At 34.8% G+C, this 19253-nt stretch overlaps 1 protein-coding gene across 4 annotated transcripts in view; it reads left to right on the top strand.

The window, feature by feature from the left end:
• Positions 1 to 19253, top strand: part of MLLT10 (MLLT10 histone lysine methyltransferase DOT1L cofactor) — a 130836-nt gene that overhangs the window by 63588 nt on the left and 47995 nt on the right. For all 4 annotated transcript variants that reach the window (XM_062569034.1, XM_062569038.1, XM_062569035.1 and 1 more), the window contains 2 exons: positions 5560 to 5815; positions 7942 to 8502. In XM_062569034.1, coding sequence (XP_062425018.1) covers positions 5560 to 5815; positions 7942 to 8502 — 817 coding nt within the window. The remainder of the gene's footprint in view (positions 1 to 5559; positions 5816 to 7941; positions 8503 to 19253) is intronic.

Here is a 19253-nt window from a genome sequence, read left to right as displayed (position 1 = left end):
TATACCAATTTGCTGTATCTTTCCCTTCCTCTTACTGTACTAATATCTAACTCAAGAACAATGTTGAAGGCTAGGTAATAAAGACTTCTGAGAGAATACTCTTCAAGAATTGCCTTTGCTATTCCCCCCAAAATGTCACTCAAATGATGCTGTTACAGAATGGACAATGGTAATGAGAAGTCTGGTTTCTGACCTTGGAGTTTGTAAACATTTGTCCCAATCAGTTGGGAATGTTTGACATCTGACTTGGAGAATCATGGTTCGATTTAATTAGCTGTTGGTGTCTGCTGCACTTTTTTTTTTTTTTTTTTTTTTTAGTACATACTAACAGCTAATTAAATGCTTATGTAATTTGGTTGATGAGACACTTTACAGTGGTCAAATGTCGTCTTGCATATAGTACACCAAGGCCTAGTCAAGACAGGATAAAAAGGTTGAAGCGTCAGCTTTCTAGTGCCTCTAAGTATTATCTGAACTAATGGTATCAACCTTAGGAATCATCATCAAGACAAAGTATTTTCAGTACGTTTTTTTCTCAGTAGTAGAAGTGTAGAACTTAAGGATATGTACCTACCTATTCAACTTCCTATTATTTATGGCTAATGCTTCTGATAACTTTTCCTGTTTCTTGCATTGTTTTTTTTCTGGACGAGCTGTGCCATATATACAATTTGTGTCAGATACATGATGTATGTCACTGTACAATTTTTGTTAGATTTTGTGCTACACATGATCTTTTCTTTCTTGAATAGATACCTTTTTATTTACCTTTTTCATATACGTATTTTTTAATCTATTTTTATTTTACCTTTTTATTTTGACCATCTAATCATTTTAGTAGTATTACAGATAAATGCCTTTGCAGTATGTTTGTATAAAAGCTAAATAAAATATTCCAGTCATTTTCAAGACTTCTGGCACTTTCATGGATGATAATGTGCTGTAGTCCTTCCCTTCTGTGTGCAAGACTAATGTGGTATACGTATGTATTGGGGCTAAAGGCTGCTTAAGCTTTGGGATAACTATGCATATTAAGAACGATTATTACGCATTTACAGTGAGTCTGTTGCTTTTTCAGAAGTCGTAAGACTTGCTGCACATTGGTAGTATAGCTCTTCTATTCCAGTGATTTATGCAGGGCATAAAAATGATAGTGGGGATGTAGGTAGCTCTTATTGCAATGAGAAAATGAGCTTTAGGAAAAAAAAAAGTTGAATTAATTGTTCTGACAAGAGTTACGGGGAAGCATAAAGGAACTCTGATGTAATACATAGAGTTAGTGTGATAATTGCAGTAGCAAATATTGACCGACTTTGAGAACAGGATTAGCATTTATGAGCTGTCTAGTAAAGTCCTCCTAGCTAAATCAAGGGATGGAGATGGGGAACAGCATCAGGGAGATCTCCTTTCTGTGGGGCTATTTGTACTGAAATGAAGGAAAATGACTGCAATATGAACAGAAGTGAAGAGAGGAGCCTCAAACTAAATATATTCAAAAAGCATGTTTGGGGTGTAAGCTTGAGGGGACTGCAAAGTCTGAAGCCATTCTTTAAATAACTAGATGTTCTGCTTCCATCCTCAAATTCTTACTCCTTACCACTCTTACTTTCATAACTTCAAAGAGCCAGACCAAATTAACTTTGCCATGATACATTAGTTCTTTAGACATTGATATCAGGTCTTTATGTTTAGAACATAGCATGCTAGAAAAGCAATTTATTTAGGAGTGGGTGAGTTATTTTATGAACTCATTAGCTTAATAATCTAAAACTTGTGCTGCGCATTTGTCTCAGATCCTGTTGTACACTGTGTATATTTTCTAATGCTCTGTTTTAGGGCATTTCATTGTAAAGAACTCCTTGAAGTGAGAAATGTATCTGGAAAAAAGAATTTTGACTAAATGATACCAAATTTACTTTGCTTAGTGCCCCTTGTGTCATAATATGCAAGACATTCAGAGTAAGCCTGTAGATTTCAGCACATTTTACAGCACCTTATGAGACAGAAATATCTGTCAGAGCAGACTTTCAAAACCAGAGCTGCAATGTGCACGGCTGTTCTTTAAATTCTGTTGAGAGCAGAATTCAGGCTTGCAGTCTTTGAATGTTTCTTTGGTAATAATAGCTAATCGTATTTCCTGACTTCTTTCATAACTGTAAGGGTAACCTCATATCCTCATTTCAAACCAAATCTCTGCACAGTATGTGCAAATTAAGGTCTATTTGTCATCGCTTAGCCCTGACCTAATACACAGAACTAAGTTAAACTCTTAATGATTTTCTAAAAACTATTTTTCCTGCAGTAATGAGTAAGAGAGATTAGATAACATCGAACTAAGATTGTTGCTGCCTATGTAGAACTACCCTTGCAATGGATATTCAGGAGAATGAGTAGGAGTTCAGAATTAGGAAAGGCAGGTGTTGGATGAGAGAAGAACTTGCAGATCCTGGAAGAAGCTGGCTTTGTTTCAGATTACTGCATGTCTGGAAACCCTTTGTTCAGATGACCCAAATTTGAATCACTGCTTCTTAACTCAGGTGAAGTGACACATTAGTTTCATCTGAAAATTGAGCGTGCTTGTGGACTTTCCAACAATTTAAAATGTTAACTGTTAACTTAGAATTGGCTGCATATTCATTAGAAACTGTTACCAGTGTGATAATTGAGGCATATTATTTTTAACTTGGTACTTTAACAGACTTAGGCTAATTTCCTTCCTTCACTATTATTCAGAATAATCCACGTTAAGTTTCTCTTGCGGTTTTCAATGGGGCTATACTTTCAGTTTTGAAGGGCTATGTTTTGCCTGCTTTTTTTAGGTGGATACTTTACAGATACTTTGGTACATGTTCATAATTATATATATCTTTTTCTTCTTACACTGTTGTATTGAGAGGTTGATTTTGACTGGGTGTTATGGCTTGGCTTGCGTGCTTTAGGAAGCAAAGAGTAGCAGTAATAGAACAGTGTGGAAATGTGAAATGTATTTGTTATTTCTTAATTTAATGCTAATGTGGAGCCATTGTTGCTTGTGGACCTTAAAGACAGTGGTGCCCAAAATTGCATAATGAAGTTTCAGCTTTGAACTTCAGGGTAACTAGAATCATTTCCATAAAGCGCAACTGAGGCACTGACAAAACCTGCCATAGAATCAAATTAGCTTTAAACATTGTATTTCCATGTAAAGCATGCCAGTGCACTTTCCATACTTTTTAACTCATAAAGAGTTTAGAAGCATTGTCTTTACAAGGCTTTTAACTGCACTAGGTCAGATAGGTTTCTTGTGAGTGGGATGGAGGGATGCGGAATAGCCGAAGCTAATCAGAAAGTGCGTGAAGAGCACCTTTGCTTGGGTGTTTTGTAAATGGACCTATTCTGCATGGAGGCATTAGCTCTTCTAAAACAAAGTATAAACTCTATCCAACTTGACTCTTGAGCGTCATTTATTACTTTGCTCTCTTTGGAGTAATTTGTGTGTGTCCATGGGTTGTGGTGTCCTCCTTATTTTTGTTTACAGTGTTTGCATGGAACAATAAAGGAGACAGAAACCAGTGGAGGATAACACTAAAAACAACCCAAAACCAAACAGAACAAAAACATCCCCAGACAGTACAGTAGAAAAATTTGCATGGAAATGGTGTTTTTAAAGAAGGTATTAGCCAAATTGATTCCCCCCTCCCCGAATAAATAAACTCTTCCCCCAAAAACTCATACAGTGCAATGAACAAATAGCTTGAAATTTTCATCTTCCTGAAAGCTTCCATATTGAGTTGTCTGTGAGCACTTGCAACTGGCAAACAAAATTTTCTATGTAAGTGTCTTGGCTGTTTTAGTTAAAAACATGGGTAACTTTTATACCAGATATACAAAGTGCCATGTAAAGGTGAGGAAATAGTCTGCTGTAGGCCTAACTTCAGCAAGTTTCCTAGTCAAGGAAGAGAAAACTTGTGTGTATTCTTGACTTAATGAGGCATGTGCTTGTGTGATCCTTAACAGAGATAAATGTAGATACTATTTTAAATGTTTTACTGTAAAGAATCAGAAAACAGTTAAGCTTGTTTGAACAGATGCATATCTTACAGGTTTAATAAGTATTCTTTTGTCCAAGAAGATTTTTACAATCAAAAGGCTATTTTACTAGCTGTTTTGTGAAAAATACAACAGTAAAAAACAGTATTTCCTTTTTCCTAGTTTTCCTTTCATTTTCTTTCTTCTGATATTTAAAATCCCTGTATGACAACTCTTTTTCATGATGAAAATTAGAAAACAATTATATTTCTTGGCCTCATTTCCTAAGTAAATGTGGTGCGTGCAATCTGCCTTTCCACCTAATGATTTTTGTGACCCTATTTTGACTATTCACCTACTATGGACCATTTTGACACAACTTGCTGGAAGAGTAAGCCCTAAAGTTCCCTGGAGCCCTGGGGAGAGTGGGGCCGGGCGGGCAAGCACGGGAGCCGGCTCCAGGGGCCTGGGCGGCTGCCTTGGGGGAGCCGGAGGAGCCGGGCACTCTGCCGCCCACGGCTGGCCGGCACTCAGGCTGCTCCTCTGCAGCTGATGCTCAAGGAACTGGGTTGTGGTGAGTTGAACTGGGCAGTGGCGGTGACAGGGAAGCCTGGTGTGCCAGTGGGAACCGCAAATGTAAGCAGCATGTGACCGGCAAATGTAAGATTTCTGCCAAAGCTGATACTATTTTTATGCATTCTCTTCCACAAAATCAAATTTTGTGCGCTTTAATCATGCATGTTGACAGTTTAACAGTTCATTTTATGTAACTTCTACTATTGCTAGTTACCTTAATGTTTAAACACTTCTACATTTGAGTTCTTTTAAACCTTAATTTTAAAGTATATGAGAATGTATTTAAATTCATACAGCATATTTTCCAAAATATTCACACCTTTTGCAGGCATAAATGGGGAAAAGTGTACAATGAAATGTTAATATACAGTGATGTATATTTACTAAAATGAATACGTACCTGATTGAAATTGTGACAGTTATAATTCAAGGATTCTGTTCTTCACATAGTAAAGATATCTTTGATATTAGGTAATTCTTTTCAGTTCATGGTACAGAAAGACTTACATGCATGTACTGAATTTTGTGCTCTGTGAGTAGTTCTGCTGATTTAAGTTGGATTACAAAATAAGTAAAATTGATCATACCTTGCAAGTTCGTACAACGGGCTGCATTATTTTGTAGAGTTGCAGATTTGCTAAAATTTCAGTAGGAATTACTGCTGTTCTTGCTTTGCAGACCTATTAGCTTCATTTATTTCATATTAGCTGTCGTGGATATGTCATCATGTAGGCTAGCACTGATTGTTGTAATTTCATATTAAGTGTTCTGGTGGTACTGTCAGTGAGGTAAAAAGTAATATTAACTAACATTTTATTCTTTGTATAGATTAAAATAAACTTTTGAAATAAACTATTTTAGTTCTCTTAAAATGGAAACTTGAATACCTGTATCGTTCTAACCATGTATATTGGTTATTACAGTTTTTGTATGTGACCAGTTTATTTAATTTTCTTTCTCTTACTGCAACGCTAGACATACACAAGCACTAGCAACAACTCCATGTCAGGCTCCTTGAAGCGGTTGGAAGATACCACAGCTCGATTTACAAATGCAAATTTCCAGGAAGTTTCTACACACGTTTCAAGTGGAAAAGATTCTTCAGAGGCCAGAGGGTCAGAGAGCAAAGGGAAGAAATCTGCAGGTCACAGCTCAGGTCAGAGGGGAAGAAAGCCTGGTGCCGGAAGGAATCCGGGAACAACTGTGTCTGCAACTAGTCCTTTCCAGCAAGGTATTAGTTATTATGCAGTAATACTGCCAACTATTTGATGTGAATTAGGCAGAAACCTTATATATTTAAAACTTGGAAAGTTTTAAATTGTATTTCAGCCTTTATCTTCGATAATGAGAAATTGTTTTACTTTAGAGAGAAAATATTCTTTTTACTTTAGGGAAAAAAAGTTTATTTGTCATCATAATACGGAAAAGAGCTATGTATCTTCAAAAGGCAAAACTGATCATTTTATTTAGGGTGTTCTCTTTAAACTGCTGAAAAAAGTTCCTTTTATGAAAAATTGGTTCTGGGGTAAAAATTCAACAAATTTGAGTCCAGGGAGCTTTCTCAGCTCTTGAAAAGTCTAATAGTAATGGTTTAAAATTAGTATATATTAGAATAAAATTGGATTAGTGACTACTCAAATTTTAACATGTATCAAAACACCCCTAAAGAATTTTTAAAGATGCAAAAAGTATACCATGTTCTTGAATATTCTCTATTTTTCATTTTTTGTCACTGAAATACTAAGTAAGCAAAAGATGGTTACATGATAAGTACATACAGTTTATTTACCGTATCAGATAGGAGAATTTTGAAGTTTTGAACATACTGAAAACCACCAAATCCACTGCTGGCACTTTATGAAAAGCAAATTCTGTTGAGAATTCTTTGTCAGGATTAAGAAAGATAAAAATGAAAAGGTCTAATTTTTAATAGTAAAAATAACTACTAAAACATTTAATTTTGAAATACAAACCAACAGATCAGACTTTATAAAAAGAAATATGTTATTTAATAGTTTTCTAGTTTACTGTGGCAAGTAAAGCATAATAGTTGGCTGTCCTTTCTGTTTTGTGGTGATGTTTTTTCTTCAAGTTCTAAATGCTTTAGCATTATGCATTGTGGACCTTTAAACTTGTCTAGATTTTTTTAATTTGAAATACTAAAATGATATTCATTTGTTTATATTTTCAGATAATATATTTCAAATCATAAAATGTTTCAATTTTCAAATTGAAAATTTTCTTCTAGATTCCTACATTTAAAGAAGAATCTTGCCTAATGCAGATGACAATATAGATCTTTATTATGTCTATTAGTTTCTTTTAAAGCTGCACCAATTTAAATTAATGTAGCTAATTTAAAACACAAAACAACAGTGTTTTACAGTTTGTAAATTACTGTCTTAATGTAATATATATATATTTTAATGAGATTATTAATAATGGTTAATGGAGTACTAATGATAAAATATTAATTTTGTTAAAGGACTTTTTTTAAACTGGTTTAGAAAACTTATTTTTAGATCCTAACTAATTATAAATAATGTCATATTTAGGGTTATTTTCCTAATGGGATTGTGGTTGCCAGTAGTTTACCCAGGCTTTACTAAGCTGCTGCTGCCACCCCTCCGCTCCCATAGAAGATTACTAAATTTCAGTGAAAGCGTTGGTGTTTGTACTTCCTAAGCTTGCCTCATTCTCAGTCTCACATGTGCTAACACGGTGTTGAAATGACCACATTCCAAATATTACAGAAGCAATGTAATTCTATTACATAAAAGAACTTTATGGTTCTCTGACAGTGTAAAGAAGTATTTAAGTGCCATTTTTATACATTTTACCCGCTTCCTCTCCTGTCCTTTTGAGAAATTCCTCCTGTTCGGAGCACCTCTTCAGCCAGGGTAAATTAAGTGCAATTGCTCTTCCCCAGACCCCTGGCTTAGGTAGAATGTCAAGGAAAATTGCAGACATACTGTAAAATGCAGTTGTAGCACATTCATAGCAGTTTTATTCCTTTCAAATAAAACTGTGTATGTTAAAGAAACTGCTCTAGCTTGCACAAAGTGTTTGTTACAGCTTCAGAACTGAGGGATATCAAAGGTGTCTAAAAGGCAGAGTTACTAATCTCCTTTCTGCACGTTTTTATTTTGTGCCCCAAACATGGTGAATCTGAGAATCGGATCCGGCAGAGGGAAGATCAGCAAACTAACATAACAAAAACAATGAGATCCTTTTTAAAATTACTTCTAACCTCTTGATAACAATTTCATAAAGCCCATACTTCAGTTTTGTTTTCTAAGATACTCATCTTCTTCATCAATCCTTTTGTACTTCTCTTTTCTTTTTCCTTTCCTTTAGGTAGCTTTTTGGGCACTCCTGGGAGCATAAAGTCATCTTCTGGAAGTTCAGCTCAGTCTCCCCAGGAGTTTTTGAGTTTTACGGAAACAGATCTACGAAGTGACAGTTACACTCATTCTCAGCAGGCTTCATCAACCAAAGATGTACATAAAGGAGAGACTGGAAGTCAAGAAGGGGGTGTCAATTGTTTCAGTTCCTTAATTGGTCTCCCTTCAGCTGTTTCCCAATCTAAAAACTTCGACAACTCACCTGGAGACTTAGGTAATTCAAGCCTTACTTCTACAGCGTACAAACGAGCTCAAACTTCTGGAATGGAAGAAGAAACTGTTACAGAGAAAAAACGGAAAGGAAATAAACAAAATAAACATGGGCCTGGTAGACCCAAAGGAAATAAAAGTCAAGAAAGTATTTCCCATCTCTCAGTTTCTTCTGCTTCCCCAACTTCATCTGTGGCATCTGCTGCAGGAAGTGTGACAAGCTCTGGTCTTCAGAAATCTCCAACATTGCTCAGGAATGGAAGTTTACAGAGTCTTAGTGTTGGCTCATCTCCAGTGGGTTCAGGTAGGCATTTATTTGATTTGTTTTCTTATCTCAAAAGATGTCTTTGTTATTTTAGCCTCAGTTTTGAGTTCAGGAACAGAATATCATTTTAAGTATCTTGAAAGTTGAATGAGAGAAAAGTCAAAAGCAGAATATGACTGTTACAAGAATAAGTTTTATTCCATATAATAAGACTATTGTAAAAATAAGTTCAATTCCATATATAGGTGCAACTGGTGTGTAAGTGGCTGTAGTAGATTGTTGAGTCTGTGTTCAAGGTAAATGCAGCTTTTGAGGCTGGAGGGAAAAAGATACCTTGTGTGAAAACAGTGTTCTTTGGAAATGGTTTGGCTAAAACAAGAAGTAGTTTATACAGGCTGCAGAGTCTATATGCTCTGTTACATATAGAGAACAAAAGCAGTACTCAAGCATGTCAGCTGTTGAAGTTACTGAATATGTCCCTCAATTATTTTTTCTATACCTCATTTAATTAAAAATTGATCCAGAGAAATTATCAATCTAAACATGTTATAGGATAATTTGAATCTGGTCCCCTATGTACCTGGGTGATGATTTCATATTCTTATGTGCTTTTTAGCAATTGGAATTGGCTCGTTTGTTCTTCCTCTGTTCTAAGTGTGTATGCAATTTGGGCTGAGAGAGGCTTTCTGTTTTTGGCAAACCTGTCTGCAGAATGGTTGTGCAGAATGCTATTGAGGTCTTTTACACTTACAAAGTTTCCTTCACGGCCTTTTTGTGTTTGGTTATAAAATAATATGCAAACTATTTGTTAGCTGTTTTACATATATTTGGTGGATTTTTATTTCTATTGTCTAGTTTATTGTCATTTTTACTGTTCTAGTGGATTTTTTTGAGAGAGAGAGAGAAGGAGAAATGGAACTTGAATTTTGGTTGTGAGCAGGATTTTATGCTCTTGTATTACATATTTGCACTATGGGTGTTTATGGGTGTATGGGTGTTTATGGGTGTTTAGCAATATCAACTTTAGGAAATAATGCGTACTTCAAAAAAACAGAAACTCTGTATTTCTTTCAAAACAAGGCGTGTACTTCAAAACTGTACCTGATCTCAGAAGCTTGTTGTTTAACAGAATATGGTTAAATCTCTGGTTTTATAAAAAGGAAATAATAGTAGAAGCAGTGGAAGCTGCATTCAATAGATTTCTCCTCCATTGAATTATTAGGCAGAAATGCTATCAGAAGATGGACAGGGTACTAGGACTTTTTATGTCAGTTAAAACCTCCTATTTAAAAAACATATTATCTTGTATTTTTTATAATGAGATACCATCCAACAGCTTTAGATTAGTATTTTGAATCTTTCAATATAAACTTTCTCATCCCAATGTGATTCCTTTGAGATAATTTATGTTTTGTCATAGTTGAGATAACAGATGAAAATACAAGATCTTTGTTTGAAGTAAATGACCCGTGATTCCCCCTTTATGTTTGTTTTCAAACATTCTGATCTTGTCCACACTTAGTCCAGACCACTTCCTAGCCAGTTCCACCCCTGCTTCCTTTGTCCTCTTTATTAGATCTTGCTTTTACATCTATGAAATACTGGTGATTATGTTGATCATCTTTGTAAAAAGCTTTAAAGTACATAGATGGAAACACCATGTAAGTTTTTTTTTTTTGTTATTTTTTTAGGGGGTGGCCTTTTTTATTACATTTATTGCAATATTCACCCTACAACGTCAGCTCTCTGAATTTATTCACAAACTTCTGTTTCGAAGTCTAGGTATTTCGTTTTAACATACTTCTAGACCTATCTATCCCTCTTTGTTATGGTGTGTTAGAACTTCTTTCCTCACTTTATCATAAGCATGTTTTGGGTATAACAGTTAGTTTTCTATTTTGGGCACTTGAATGTTACAATGAGGCAAGGCATATCAGTATATCAGAAGCATATAAGCATGTATTTTTCTCAGGTTGATACGTGGATTTTTTTTCTCCTTTGAAATACCTGTATATTGTCTATTAACAGAATAAGACAAGTGAATCTAAGCTATTTGACTCAAAACTCTGAATAAGATTTGGTGTATATAAATGTAGTAGGAAAAAATACATGGGAAGTCAAAGCATGATGTTTTTACTGATTCTTATTTGGAGTTGCCTCATTATTTCAACAAAATGGAATCAGGAATGAGTTAGTGCTAAATAAAACTTTTGAGGCCCTCTTTCAAGACTTGACTGGTCCTTCAGTATCAACTCAGTTCTTTTATTAATCACTTCTGAGTTGCAGTTATCTTAAACAAACTATGATTTCCTAGTCCCTTAAAAGTCTTACTTGCTGGAATTCATTAAAACTATGAACAATTTTGCTTTACAGTTTTGTGATGTTCCTGTTCATAGTTAGTGTTCAAATTAGATGATGTATGAAGGAAAGCTTATTTCAAAAAAAAAAAAAAAAAAAAAAAAGGAAAGAAAAAAAAAGTGATGTAGCTTCATCATGTGCAATTTATACACGTAAAACTTACATTCAGAGTAAGTATATTCTTCTCACTCTGTGGAAGTATTTGTCCTCTCCAGACATTTGCTGTACTCCATAGAACTTCTGTTTTCCTGCTCAGTAGGATCAGAGAGGTACCATAAATAGTAGTAGGCCATGTAGTTACAGCTCTTCAGCATTTTTTCTGAAGTGTACTTGTAATGCAGTAGGAAAACACTGCATGCATTACTTAGCATTCTGACAGTGTACTCAGAGTAGTGAAAGAAATTAATTTTTAAAGAAAAGTTGCTAGAGTAAAAAGAAATTTTTATATTAAATTAACATTTTAATAGAACCTCTCTTCCTGTAAAAATACTATAAATTCAAATAAAAAGCCAATAACAGCTTATTTACAATCCATACCTATTTTTCTGATGGAAGTCCACAAGTGCTGTAAGTTTGTTGTCTAATTCTATGTAAATCAGTTGTCATTGGGAGTTCTATGAAGGTGATATTGGGTTCCTCCAAATGGATTTTGCCTGTTGCCATGTACTAGAAAGTGTGACTGTTTTGGATCCTGAAATCACTCCAGATAGGTTTTAACGTGGGAAGGGTTCATCTGAACTCTACAATTTTGTGGCGATACTGAGCTTTTAAAAAGTCATGATAACTGTATGCACAGAGTTAAGTTCCTTCTCAGTGTTCTTTTTAAGGAATAATCTTAAAGGCATGTAGCCTGAAGCATTGTAAAGCAGTGATCCATTCTGAAGATTTCTGCTTTCACAGCTACGGTGACTAAAGACCAGCAGACACCTTCATTCAAGGATTGAAAGAAACTAGTAGTGCCATGTCCTGTAGCTGACCTGTGCTAGTGGTAGTTCCCAAGATCAGCTCTCTACTATACTTGTCCTTTATTTCAGTGGCAACGCAGGAACTAACAGGAAGATGGGAAGAAGAAAAATCCCATTATGATAAATAATTTTCCATAAAGACTGTATCTTTCTATCAGGCAGTTTATACAGGCTTTGGACCTTGTTTGTTTAGATTATGCTTCGATAAGTGAAGAACTTGCTGAGAACTTGAATGACGGAGCACTGGAGTGGGTTGCCCAGAGAGGTTGTGAAGTCTCCTTCTCTGGAGATAGTCAGAACCCACCTGGACACGATCCTGTCTAGCATGTTCTAGGTGACCCTGCTTGAACAGGGCAGTTGAACTAGATGATCTCCAGAGGTCCCTTCTAACCACAATTCTGTGACAACTCATGTCCCAAAGCAATAGGAAAAAAAAAGAAAAAAAGAGACATCCGTAACAGTGTCTCCTCACTTCGGTGAAGTAATGTAGCAAGGTAAAATGAAAAGCAATTAAGTGTCAGAAGTAAAAATAAATTTCTGTTTCTTGGCAGCTAAAGTTTGTGCACAGTTCTATTCAAGTTCTGTGTGGACACTTGCTGCTGAAGAATTAAAGTGCTTCAAATATACAGGAATATCTCTCTGTCTTCTCCAGTTCAGTTCTTGATGTCAGTGTACAACATACTGTGTAGTACAACTTCATTTGCATAGGGCCTTCAAGGGGTCATCGGTCTCAATATTTTAATTTTTGCACAGTTAGTTTTATCCCCTTATAAGTACTTTAAATGCTACAAAAATCTTATAAAGCAAAAAATCCTCCCCCTGCCCTAAGTGTTGAAAAGACTGACTTCTAAATGGGGCTTAAATGGCTAGCATACTTTCAAAATCCTTTCTCTGCACTTTTTTTGGAATCCCTTTCATAAGTCAGAGCAGAGGCAACTTATCATTTGGTTTGGCACATTTTATTTCTACATCATACTTCTTTTCCACTTGATCAGTCCTCAAAATGCAGTGGTTGATAATACTATACAGTTTTAGAAATAAGGGACATAACTGAATCCATCTTGTGCTTTCATATATTGATATATCAAACTTTGCATTAAAACCAGTTAATGTTTTTGGCACAGAGACTCCCCTGGGTTGATCTTATGCCTTGTTGAGTCAGAAATTTCCAACTTTGTATAGTTCACTAAATGCTTGAACTTAGTCCACGTATGTTGTTCTTCCTTCTCATCTGGTTCAGACAGTGATGAAGCCTCTACCAAGCATTGTGCTCCTGTGCAAGGAGAGATCTTGTTGATCGGCTTGTCATCATCCTGATGGGGTGCAGAACGCTGAGTGGCCAAGTGACCAGTCACTCGAAATCGTGCTCCTTGAGATTTTGAGTCCTTCAGAGCTCATGTTAAATCTCTGATTATGATGTTATGTTTAAACTCCCTTGTGGCCTTTGATTTACTTGCAAGTTAAATCTACTGGAGAAAGCATTTAGTCAGAAATATTCCGAAACAGTTTGGGTTACTATGTTTATCTGTTCAGTGCCCCAGAAGCTGAAGTAGAAAAAGAAGTCTTGCTGTGTTTAAAAAGCCAGTTTGTATTCCAAGAAAGATGGAATGGAAAGGAGAAATTCATACTAATAGATATTAATGAGCTTTTAGGACAAAGTAGACTCTGTAGAAAACATACAAGGCAAAATTCTTGTCCAGAAGAATGTTTTCGTGTTTTAGGCTCAACAGAAACGATGTTGGTCCATTAGTAGATAAAAATGTCACAATTGATTTGATCATGTGGAAAACATGGGAGTTCATTAAAAAAATTGGGAATAAATTAAATGAAAATGAAGCTTATGAAGATAGGGATTATCATGAAATAGGTTCCTCGTGCAGCCTGAATGTTAACTAAAACAGGTATTATCAGTAACTACAATTCGAAACAGTAAATTGACATTTCCTGATGATGAATTCCTCATGTTCTAATGTTTTTAAACTGTCAAGTGTTTCGGTAGGTCTTCAAAACTAGAGAAGTTTTAGGAAACCAGCAGATAGCTAGTGTTAGGTAATGGGGGTGTATCTCATGTAAGAAAGAAAGATGTAATGATTAATGGTGGTTAATTTGGGTTGTGAGAACTAACTTTTATTGGACTTACTTTACAATCTATTTGTATTTTTTTTAATAAACGTAATGGTGCAATGCATGTCTACAAATCATTTAAATTGATAGAACATGGTATTTTAGTTTAAAACCGTTAATGATAGAAAAGCAACAAGCCATTATGTTAAACGTGCTAAACTGATTAGTCTCAAAATACAGTTTTGATCGCAGAATTATTGAGTCAGACGTGTTGCTTTTGGGTTTGTGTGGCCTCTGTGCATCAGTTGTCAACTTTATGCTATTTACTGGAAAATTCTGTGATTTCTGCAAAATTCTGGGTAAGAGGATGGAGTAACATAGATCTCTTGGTACGTCATACACACTAATGATATTTGTTTTAATATAGCTAAATTAAAAGACTATACCTTAGAAAGATAAATATATACTTGCAGGATAGGGAGGCTCTTCTGAGGGGGAAGGGCTGGAAAGGATAGTGATGAATATTATGTCTGAACTTTCAGTACACAGCTGAGTATTTAAAAAGCTTTGTATGAAAAGCAAACTAATGAACATATTGGAAAAGTAGCTCTATATTTAGCCATCAGAAGGATTCAAGGATTGGAAAAAATATGTTATTGTAGAAAAGCTAAGGAGTGAGGTTATCTTGACTGTATATGTCATGTAGGGAACCGAAAACTTAAAATTCTATAATGATACTTAACCTAGCAAAAAAGGTATAACATGATCAAGCGAGAGAAGATAGGAGTCAGTTTCCAGAAATAGCTCTGAAAATATAGATGTAGTACTTCTTTCTGGAAGATATGCTTTAGTCAAGTACATTTATTGAATTTGAAGGCAAGAATTTATTCAAGGAAGCTCTATAGCTGAGATAAAGATCATATGATCGCAAATTCTTTTCTGTCTCCATAATTCATGAACTTAATATTGTATATACCTTCGATTAAAAAAAAAAAAAAAAAAAAAAAAGCATATTGCATCAGTTTGGCATCTGACTGTCACTGGGCAAATAGTGCTTCTCAGAGTACAGTGGTTATTAGTGGATTGTCATGCAGTATGGGTCTGCAAAGATTATTTCTCAGCCTGATATATTCTGTGCTTTTATCAAAGATTGGCAAAAAAAAATAAGAGCTCATTGCTGCTTACTGTGAGGGTTTCCTGTGGCTTGTTTATTTTTTTTTTAAAGTACTTTGCAAGAAATGTACTTGAATGTAACAAGTAATAATTCCTTGATTAAGAAACAGTTTTATACAAACAAATACCAAACGATGCACCTTAAAACAGAAATGCGTTTTGAAACAGCAACTATGAAAAACTTCAGAATACTGATGGAGAACCAAACATTAACTCATTGAGATGTTGTAGGGGAAAAAAAAGCTGATGTCATCCCTGCAATAGTGCATTAAGAAGTGCAAAGGGATAGGAAAGTTACATTAAATTATACCGTATATAATGCAATTAGAGTACTATATTTAGTTTTTATATTCACCTTCTTATAGAAAAGTTAAATTGTACAATGATCAAGGTTTTTAAAAATACCATGTTCAAAGAGAATATTAAGTTCTGTGATAGACTGAAATATCTTTGATTTGAGAATATTTCTGTTTCCAAAAAAGAATGTTAGAAGGCAATGTGATTGTAATTGTTATACAGGAGGAGTTAATAATCGTGGTCAGGAATTTACCATCTATAATTACATAGTGAAGACTACTCCATGTTCTGTAAAAACAAATTCTTGACAAAAAATAAAAATACAGATGCATGGTAGTTAATTAGGCTGCTACAGGCAAGAATTGTTCACTCTTTCTAGCTTTTAAGTCTATAGGCTGCCTGGCTTTCCGGGAACCAGATGCTTGTGCATTCAATACAAATCAGCTTCCTTGTGAATGCCACAAGACTCTAGAACCTCTTGGAGTATTGTTTTGACAGAAAACTTTAATAAAAGACTTAATTTTTTCAGTTTTTCAGAAAATTGTAAAGATAATTTTTTGAGTGAAAATACAGATGAGGGCTTTCTAAATTGATAAAATTTCCCAAAAGAAGGGAAGGCAAATTCTATTCTGATAATTACAGTGGCTGATGTGTCAAGCTGCTTAGGCCTGCTAGTACTGGAGAAGGTCTGCAGAAGTGGAATTTTCCCTGACTAAGTTAATTTATAGGGCAGCATAAGTGTCTAACATTAGAATAGAGGTTTTGAGGATTGCATTGCTGAAATTAGATTCCCAAATCATATTGTGGATTTTGGCATTCGTTTTTAGTTACGTTTCAAAATACAACAATAGATTTCTGTCTGCATGTAAAGAAGATGATGTACTTTTAAGCCTTGATAATCAACAGCAAATGGTATGTTTAAATTGGTTGTATATAGTTTAAATACCTTTGCAATATTTAAGAAAAAAAAAGGACCCTTCTCCCCAGGACAACAAACAAACACAGAAGGGGAATGTATGGTGCTTTTTGAGTTCTCTTTTATATCTTTTATTTAAAAAGAAAATGAGGAAGTTTGTAATAATTTTTTTTTTTTTAGGAGAAAAGTAATACTTTTAAGCAACTGTTTGAAATTCAGTTTATATAAAAGTTTCATGAAGCTTCTCCCCAAATTTAAATTTAATAAAGATTAAAATTAATTCTGGACGTACTGTTTTTTTGCCTAGAATTATTTGCAAAGTTGACATCAAAATATAATCTTTGTGAAACATAATAAATAACTGTAGGAATATGTTGTGTATTATTAGTTGTGCTTATAGTGGCGGAGGATAAAATGCATTTGGGGGCTTAAAGGCTAATTAAGTTACAATACTTAATAATTTTCAAATTCAGTTATAAATCTTTCAGTTTTGGTTGAAGGAGGTTTTCAAAGAGTCTGTCAGTTTTTTGTAAGCTGTTTGCTTTTAGGTATTTTTAACCTGTAAGCCTACAACGTGTCGTGTATATATTTGAGGTTAGGTTTGAATTCTTAATAAAAACTCACTTATTTTAGATCTGGGTAAACTACAGTCTGTGGATGAGATCCAGCTGACAGCTTTACTATTAGTATTGCTTGCATAATAAAGAAAGTAATTGGCTGATTTTCCGGGAGTTGATTCTTTTTGCAGATACATTGAGTGAAAGTATACGATGTTATCAGTATTGTATCAAAAAAAAAAAAAAAAAGGGAGGAAAATGTACTGAAACTTTGTGTTTGGACTGTTAGATGTTTGGCTCTTTTCATAGAATTTAAAATGGATTGAGAGAGGGAGAATAAGGAAACACTCTGAAACAATTAAGATTTCTCTCATATCAGATATCTTTGTTGAAGAACTTGATATTTGCTTTAGAGGTGCCTTTACTGAAGGTCAAGTAAATCTTCCTGAAATGGAATTTTATTCCTGCGTGGAAATGGTGAAGTGAGATACAGGTGTTGTTTGTTTACTTGCAACTATTTAGTACTGAGATCATCTTAAAAAATCAGACTTAAATAAGAACAAAAAAACCCCCAAATCCCTTTGTTTTATATCATTTTGTACAAGTAAAAAAGAATCAAAATATACATCTTTTTGAATGTGAACATTTTTAAGCATCTGGAGTCAATTTACTAGAGTGCAGCATTCCTTGTAAGTCAAATGCAAGATAGCAATCAGTCTTTTAACTCCATAAAATCTGTTAAAGGTGACATGAGAACATAAAAAGTGTGTGGGAGGGGGAAGGGAATGAAGCAGCTTGACTTTAAAAGGAGCAGTAGGTTTGTGCATCTCCTCCCCGTTGTACGTTTTGGTTCTTACAGGCTTTCAGGTCTGCTTAAAAATCTAGTATAGCTAAAAAACAGTAAATGATGTATATGTATTGGTAGTATTTGCAGTGTTTTTGAGCAACTAAAGACTGTCCTGTTCATGTGGTTAAATCACTCATTTTTGTTCTCAGAGGTTATAGTGCTTCAATCAGATCTTTAATGTCTAATAAATTTACTTTGTTTTTTAATTTGAGATTTATTTGTTGTGAGCACCTGCAGTATCAGAATTTAAACCGGGTGAAAGTTGTTTCAGGATTTAGTTTGGGATGAAAAAATTCTGTATGAGGATAGGCTCTGATGCCCAGAGCTGTTGTTGATCGTCATCAAAATTTCTGAGATTCCTCTGTAAAGACTTAAAAAAAACCTCTTCCATTTTGAAAAATACTAAGATAATGTTGTAGCATAAGGAAGAATAGTTATAAAATAATTGGGTTTTTAGTTTAAAAGACGTGGGTCCAGGACAAATCTATTAAGACTTGTAGTAAGCGGATTCCTGTTTTAATACATAGCAGGTCCCCAAAGCACTATGATAGTTTTAAGCAGGTAGATAAACCGAATATCTAAATACCAGCTCCTCATTTCCCTGTGCTTCCTTCGTACTCAACTAATTTGTTTAACTCTGAAGCAGCTTATGTGGAGGTGATAGGACGAAGGACAGTAGCCTGCCGCTGGTCTCTGCTGCGGTGTGGCACCCTGTGTGAACCCTGGTACGACTTCGGGGCACGCGTGTTGCAGAAATTCTTGCTCTCTAGTGAAATACTTGAAGCTGGGCAACTCCCTGCTAGCTGCAGATCGCTGTGGTTGCTGACAGACCAAGCTGCTAGCTCGAGTTAAAATGGCAGGAACCACGTTTTTATTTGCGTGGCTTTGCAGTTACGGCCGAAGAGTTTGAGAACTTTTGCATTTAAGCACGTTTTTAAAGAGGAAAATTATAAAAAACAGTGTCTGTCCAGATATAATAATTTGGCCCTTAGTGACACTCAGTGACAATATATCCTAGTGCTTTTAACAATATGTCAGTTAAGGACTACCAGCACTGGTTGCTTTAAATATATAAGACCATGGTGTTGACACACCTGGATATGATTCGTTTTCAATAAATCTCCTCAGTATAAATAAGATACAAAAAATTGACATAGATAAGACAACACCATATTTTCAGAAGATTACTCAAAACACCCCCTTTTCAGGATTATTAGGCATAACTGAAAGTGGTGCATGTGTTTAATCCACTCATATGCCATACATGTGTAGTGTACTGTCAAAATACTTAACAAAATAGTACTTACACTTGTGTGGTGATAATGCAAGAAATAGTAAATAAAACATACTATTTTGTATTGTTGGAAACACTGCTTCTTTTCTAATTCCGATCAGACTGAATTTAAAGCAGAATTTTTGCCATTTTAAATTGAACCAGGATTTAGCCCCTAGTTTGGATCCAAACTCATTTCTTCATCTTGTTCTTTTTATACTTTCAACTTTTATTCTGTTTTTAGATTGAATTCTTCATTGTGCAGTCAGATCATCAGATCTTGTATATAACTGAGGTGTTTATGAAAAGGCTAAAATGATAACATAAAGAAAATTGAAAG

The sequence above is a fragment of the Rhea pennata genome, chromosome 2, assembly GCF_028389875.1.
Source record: "Rhea pennata isolate bPtePen1 chromosome 2, bPtePen1.pri, whole genome shotgun sequence".
Taxonomy (NCBI): domain Eukaryota; kingdom Metazoa; phylum Chordata; class Aves; order Rheiformes; family Rheidae; genus Rhea; species Rhea pennata.
The sequence above is the reverse complement of the archived record's forward strand: the minus strand, read 5'-3'. Positions and strand labels throughout refer to the sequence as shown.